The sequence below is a fragment of the Choloepus didactylus genome, chromosome 11 (genome assembly GCF_015220235.1).
Source record: "Choloepus didactylus isolate mChoDid1 chromosome 11, mChoDid1.pri, whole genome shotgun sequence".
NCBI classification, from domain to species: Eukaryota; Metazoa; Chordata; class Mammalia; order Pilosa; family Megalonychidae; genus Choloepus; species Choloepus didactylus.
This window is the reverse complement of record NC_051317.1, coordinates 9,265,821-9,272,581: the sequence shown is the minus strand read 5'-3', so window position 1 is coordinate 9,272,581 and position 6,761 is coordinate 9,265,821. Positions and strand designations below refer to the sequence as shown.

Below are 6,761 nucleotides of genomic sequence, written 5' to 3'. Positions count from 1 at the left end.
AGAGCCAGTCTTAAAAGATTACATACAATTTCATTATATGATATTCCTGATGAGATAAAACTGTATCGACAAAGAACAGACCTCTAGTTTTCAGGGTTATGAGTAGTAGTGTAACCATAAAGAGATAGCATGAGGGAGTTTTGTGTGATAGAACTGTTCAATATCCATGGTTACACAAATAAACACGCCAAAATTCATAAAACTATGTAACAAACAATGTTACATGTTTATCTAAAAAAGAAAGTTTTTTAAACGTCAAAAAGAGAAACCAATTTTTTTAAAACAAGGAGAAAAGCCTCTTCCCCAACAATTCAGTCCTAAAGCTATGTATAAAGGTGACAAAACAGACATCTTGCCAGAGGATATGCATGAGCCATAGTGGCCCAGAGTGAGGTGTCAGGATCCAAGCAGAGTTAAGAGAGATCCCTGCTTGTCAGGGTGTTGGAGCCTGAGTAAAGGTGAGGAAGGTATTCACATGGAGGAGATGGCTCAGATTAGGGAATCAAATATATTAAGGATAACAGGAACCGGGTTACTCACGGTTGTTAAATGTTGTTGAGTTACAAATATGGCAAAGGAGAAAGCTCAAATGAGCCCCATGGGATCAGAATTTAAAATATCAGTGTGGTCATGGTTTTCAATATACATGGAGATAAAAACAAATATATATGTAAATATACATATCATATACAAACACCAACAGCAATGAGCACATCTAGCATATCTTGGCTTCTAGACATGTTTCTCTACTAAAGAGAACCAGAGTTCTTTGGACAAAATGCTGATTTGTGGGCAGAGGCAGGGAAAGCACAATGAGGGTGATATGTCTTATGCCACAAAGTAAGAAATTGTTTGTGGAATTATGAGGATGTAGTGAAAGGACACAGAAGCCATCCAGAATGGGCTTTTACTGGCCAAATCTGAAAAAATTTTGAGCATCAATTTACAAAAGTAATAGATTTCTTAACTCACTGACTAGAATAGGAATTTATGAGCTACACTGATAAAAATAAATTGAAACTTTGATGAGAAACAAGGTGGTACTTTGAAACTACCTTCCCACAAAATACTTACAGAAAGAGTAACTTTACAGTGTAGAAACCTGGCAGACACCACCTTAATCAAGTAATTACGTATCAGAAATGGGTCAACTTGAAATTAATTCATAATAGAATGCAAAAAGAACACAGGATTAACTTTATAGCATTTCTTCCATATATGTATAACCTGATTCGAAGCATGACAACTCAAAATGAGGGATGTTCTACAAAACCAGCCTATAATCTTCAAAAGTGCTAAAGTCATGACAGTCAAGGGAAAAATGAAGTTGAATACTTTAAGTAGATTAAATACACCTAACATCTAAAGGCAAGGCTTGATGCTGACATAATACTTGATGGTAAAGAAGTCTGAAGCTTTGATGGTAGTAATATATCAATATCAACTTCCCGATTTTAATGATTGCACTGTAGCTATTTAAGAGAATGTCCTCCTTTACAGGAAATGCACATTATAGTACTTGGAGCTAATAAGGCATCACGTTGTCAATTTATTCACAAATGGTTCAAGAAGAAAAAAGTTCTGGGTACTTGGCAACTTTCTGTAAATTTGAAAGTTTAAATTTAAAAGTTTTGAACTATTTTTCAATTTCCTGACATAAAGTAATCTCTCAAAGAGTAATATTAATTAAGAAATTTTCTTCATCTTTGAAAATTAATTTGCTCAAAATACAATTGTGGATTGTTTCTTTCCTTTCTTGTCATTTTTTTCAGTGAAATAATTTCCTTGTGTGACCTAGTATGCTTAGACAAAGGGGTACACAATTCCTATTTAGAAAAGTTTATTCAACATTATTCCTGGATCACACTTACGGAAAGAAAAACTTAATTTTCCATGAAGGCACCCTGGCATCTCACATGAACTATACTCTAATGGGTTTTTTTGTATTAAAAATACAGATTAAATACAAAATTACTGAGTTTAAATAGGAACATATAAAACTTCATACTGAGCAAAAATTAATCCAAAAAAGGTTACCATATATCCACAGAATACTTCCCACAGTAGTTATGATATTTCCTATATAAATCACGTTTGAATGCAATTTTTAGAACTACATTTAACTATATTTTGCAATTCATTAATTGTAAGCATCCACATTTTTCTTCCACCACATAATCTGTTTCTTTGATTTGGGTTGCCAATATCTTCTAGGATCCATGGAATATAGGAAAAAAAAAAAAAAAAACAAAACAACACACCCACAACAAAAAAAAAAAAAAAAAAAAAAAAAACAGTTATTTTTCAAGATTTGAGAAATCTGGTCCACCTTTAGTGTAGTTTCCTGAAATTTCTGCTTCACTGAAGTCAAAACCAGGATTCTAAAAGATATGAAAAAAGTTACAATAAAAATAAAATAAGGAAAAATACCAATAACCTTAAGGAAAAATGGAAAAAAGACATGAACTGGAAACCAACTAAAAAGGAAATCTAAATGGCCAATAAAACATGTGAAAAGATATTAAACTTCACTGTAATTGCTGAAATAGAATTTAACATAATTAGATACTTTTTACATTTCAAATTTATAAATACTTAAAAGACTGATATGTGTATTACCATGCTAAGCAAATGTGTGGGGAAACATATCCACCAGTGTCTAAACAGACATTTAATACCTAACACATTTTGTGAGTTCACTATATGCCAGGTAAGTTCTAAGAGCTATGCATATAGTGACATATTTGAGCCTCACAACAATCCTATGAAGGAAGTACTATCATTGTAGAGAAATCAAGGAAGTTGCCTTAGGTCATACATTTACTGTGGATTTGGGATTCAGGCAACATGATTCCAAGACACTGAGATCTTAACCACTATAGCATACTAACTCAGGTGTTAAACTTCTGAGGCAATTTCACTTTTTTTTTTTTTTTTTTGAGGCAATAAATTCAATGAACATTTATTGAGCTCCTATGGTTAGCCAAACAAAGATCTCTGTTCTGGTGGAGCAGGAGGAGCCAAATAATAAGCAATACATTATCTATGCAAAAGTCGGCAAATTTTTCTGCAAAAAGCCAGGTAGTAAATATTTTAGGCTTTGTCGGCCAAAAATAGTTCTATGTCACAACTACCCAACTTTGCCAGTATGTGAAAGCAGCCATAAACAATACACAAACGAAAGAGTACAGCTGTGTTTCAGTAAAGCTGTATTTACAAAAACAGGTGGCGGGTCATATTTGAACCACAAGCCAAAGTTTGTCAACCCCTGATGTTAAAAGTTAAAAGTTTTTATGTGTGTTAAAAGCTGGTAAGAGCTATGAAAGGAAAAAAAAATAGGGCAGTGTAAGGGAAATGAGAAAATTATAGTATTACATAGGATGATCAGGACAAGCTTCATTGAACAATGATTGGAAAACAGTGAAGTTAGCCAAGTGGATCACTGGAAGAAGAACATTCCAGTCAGGACAGTAAAACAATGTCTAAGGAACAGCAAACAGGGCAGTATGGCTTGAGCAGAATCACTGAGGGACACTACAGTAGGAGAGGAGGTCAGGGAGGTAACAGAGAGCCAGATCATATAAGGTCTTGTAAAAGAGTTTGTCTTATACTGGAATGAAAGAATGATTTGCAGAGTTCTGAAAAGAGAAACAATATGATATATCTTGAAAAGAGAAATGATGTATCTGAAAGTTTTAAAGAATTGCTCTAACTGCTATGTTCATATAGACTACCTGGGCAAGGGTAGAATGCTGGAGACAGATTCTAGGTTACTGCTGTAATGCAGGCAAGAGATTAGAAGTGGTCCAGATGAGAGCAGTAGTAGTGTTGGTGGTAAGAAGTGGTTAAATTCTGAATTTATTTGGAAGATACTACCAGTAAGATTTCCTAACAAATAGATGGGGTGTGAGAGAAAGAAAGGAATCAAGAATGATTCACAAGTTCTCTTTGCCCTGAGCAACTCGAGTTTCTATTGACTGGCTAGAAGTAGAAGAAATCTGGGAAGGAAATTAGGGAGTTCATCTGGGATGTGCTAAACTGGAGATACTGTAAATGCTTTTGGATATGCAGATCCAACGTTCAAGAGAAAAGTCTAGGCTAGAGATATAGATTTGGGAATTATCAGCATACACATGGAAATTATTCATCAAAACTTTAAAAGTGCTTTGAATCCAGCAATTACTCTCTTGGATATCTATCTTAAAAGAATATTTGAGCAGTTTCACAGAATTTGAAAGCACAAGCTTTGTTTGAAAGAGAGAAAAATGGAAAATTCTAAATCATATCAAAAGGGAATAACTAACTAAATAATTATGATACACCCAAACCAGGAAATACTCTAAAGCAGTTTAAAATAATTTTATCTATATGCGCTAACATGAAGAGACCCAAGCCATACCATTAAATGAAAAGGCAAAATGAAGAACGACATACACAGTATTATCCCCATTTATATAAAATAAAAACCAAACATAAAATAAGACAATACATGAGACACCAGTGAGATGGAGGCATGTAATTAGAGGAGATTGGTGAAGGGGCCTTTCACTTTTTACACTATCTAAATCTATACTGACTGAATTTTTGATGAGTCTATTCATGTATTACTTATGATAACATGGCAGTACAAATACAGCAAAATTCCTTTCAAGACAAAAAAAAAAAAATCAAAACATACATAGAAAGGCCATTTTTCTAACCATTAAAAAAATCCCTCTAAAGAATTTTTGTGCCTTTTCATAACTACATTTGAGTTTTAATTTCAAATAATAATGATTATTCTATGATTTTTACATTTTAATTAAACATATTAATACATTCATGACTTACTTCTTTCTGGAATCTCTCCAAGGTAAGTTTTCTCTGCATTTGGTCTTGCACCCAAGGATCAGCCGCATATTCAGATTCTAGAAGAGAAGTCCAACAGTTTGCTGCATCTCTCTTTGTCTTCGTAAGAACAATACGAACCATTTTTCTGTCCTCTACACACAAAACAAAATCACAAAGAAATTGGAGTTCATTATTAGACTTCATTTTTTAAAAATCATTAAGTATGAAAAGAAAAAACCCATTATGTAATCTTGACATACAATTGTGTTCAATACATTTCTATTACTTTTATCTTTCAAAACTGTAAAGACAAAAAGACTACAAAAGGGAGAAAGATACTAAGTTTCAAGACAAAATTAACTTTAAAAAAGATTCTATGAAATATAATAGATTTCCCTTACCTAAAGTCCATGTTCCCTCATCAGCTATTGTAGAATCAAAGAGTTTACCCTGAAAAATAAATTTACAAGGTACTAAAAATAAAGCATTTCATTAATTTTTATAAGGCTTTCATGACCAAAGACTTACCTAATTGCCTATTTTACATAAAATTGTTGAATTTGGTTAGAGTAGGGAAATCAAATTTTATAGTACTTTATAGGTTCTCAATCCTAAATTTCTTTCCAGAAAATGAAATGAAGCCTAGTTTACATTATTTGGAATTTCTATTATGCCAAAAAACACAGGGTCTTGTAAAGAAACATCAGGGCTCCTGAATTTATGGAAGATGTAGAAATACTACTTATTGATCACCGATTAGCCAAATGTGAAATTAATATCTGAAATGCTGTAATTTTCCCAATTAAAAGGAAAAGGTTTCCTGCTGAAACTAATAAGAAATGCTCCCTTTTAAAAGAAACTTAAAAATTGGGATTTTTCTAATTTTAGATAACAAAATAAATCACCTCACGTCTTCTTTGAAAGCAAATCTCAGTAACTCATCCCTTATTTTCTCTGTTGTGCTTCCAATACCAGCCTCAAATAATTATCAATTTAGTTGTTTTATTACGTCTCCCTACAAGAGCTAACTTCTCTGAGGGCAGGAACTTTGTCTCTTATCACCGCTCTACTCCCAGAACCTAGGTCAGTGCCTGGTATAAAGTATACGTCTGACAAATATTTGTGGATTTAACGACTAACTTAATCTGTTCTCAGCTGAAGACCCTCAACGGAACAAAAGAGGCAGTCTTACGTGACAGAAAAAAGGGCCCTAGTTTCTAGATAGGGACTCCACCGGATCAAAACCAGGCCAATTTTATCACTTTCTGAGAGCCAGAGGAGCGGTACAGCCTCCCAACAGTCTTTACACGAAAACAATGAATCTTAGGATTCGGAAACTCTCTGAGGACCGGATGAAGAAACTGAGCACAAGCCACGACCGTCCGCTACCTTGAGGATCTCGCGGCCACCCACGGCCAGCGCCACATGACGGCTCTGCAGGCCGCACTGGATATCCTGGGCGCGAGTGCCTGGAGGAACCTGAACTTCAATGAACACCTCCTCCAGGGTCTGATACCACTGGCCCCACGGCGTCCCGCACAGAACCACTCCACTCCGTTCCTCAAAAGGGGTAGACATACTCCACTTCCCTCCCGGCAGCCAATGCACCAGCAAGCCGAGCGCAGGTGCGTAACCCCCACGCTCAGCCTACGTCCGGGGCTCTAGGCTAGGGTCACTGCACATGCGCAGAGACCCACGCTGATGTCTCGGTAGGAGTTCGTTTTTCCTTTTCAATTGCCATTTTGGACTCTGGCAGAACCTAGTTATAAAGAACTGAAACCCAGAAAAGTTTACATCCAAAGGATGGTGGGGAAGGGTTGAAACCAGTGAATCAGGAACACACTATACCGTCATCTGTGTGACGCCAAAATGCAGACTTGCCAACGCCTTAGATGTAAAGTGCGCTTGCGCAAATGCTGCTAAGTGCATAG

The 6,761-nt window shown here is 35.3% G+C and overlaps 1 protein-coding gene across 2 annotated transcripts; it reads right to left on the bottom strand.

Annotated features, from left to right (window-relative positions):
- Positions 1–1,823: 1,823 nt before the first annotated feature.
- NUDCD2 (NudC domain containing 2) lies at positions 1,824–6,669 on the bottom strand. 2 transcript variants are annotated; one of them, XM_037799424.1, is made up of 4 exons: positions 6,220–6,669; positions 5,232–5,280; positions 4,831–4,982; positions 1,824–2,210 (listed from the first exon to the last, which is right to left on the bottom strand). In XM_037799424.1, the coding sequence occupies exons 1-4, from the start codon at positions 6,406–6,408 to the stop codon at positions 2,124–2,126; spliced, it is 477 nt and encodes a 158-aa protein (XP_037655352.1). In that variant the 5' UTR covers positions 6,409–6,669; the 3' UTR covers positions 1,824–2,123. The 2 variants fall into 2 exon arrangements, with proteins under 2 accessions (XP_037655352.1, XP_037655353.1); XM_037799425.1 differs by lacking the exon at positions 1,824–2,210 and adding an exon at positions 2,266–2,381 and having other exon boundaries at positions 6,220–6,650.
- Between the last annotated feature and the right edge of the window lie 92 nt (positions 6,670–6,761).

Bases quoted from the DNA above. Each gene is read 5' to 3' on its own strand.
- NUDCD2 (XM_037799424.1), bottom strand. From the start codon at position 6,408: ATGTCTACCCCTTTTGAGGAACGGAGTGGAGTGGTTCTGTGCGGGACG. The intron at 4,983-5,231 runs GTAAGGGAAATC...TTTTGTGTGTAG, and splicing joins TGAGGGAACATGGACTTTAG to AGGACAGAAAAATGGTTCGT. The intron at 2,211-4,830 runs GTAAGTCATGAA...CATGGATCCTAG, and splicing joins TGGAGAGATTCCAGAAAGAA to AAGATATTGGCAACCCAAAT.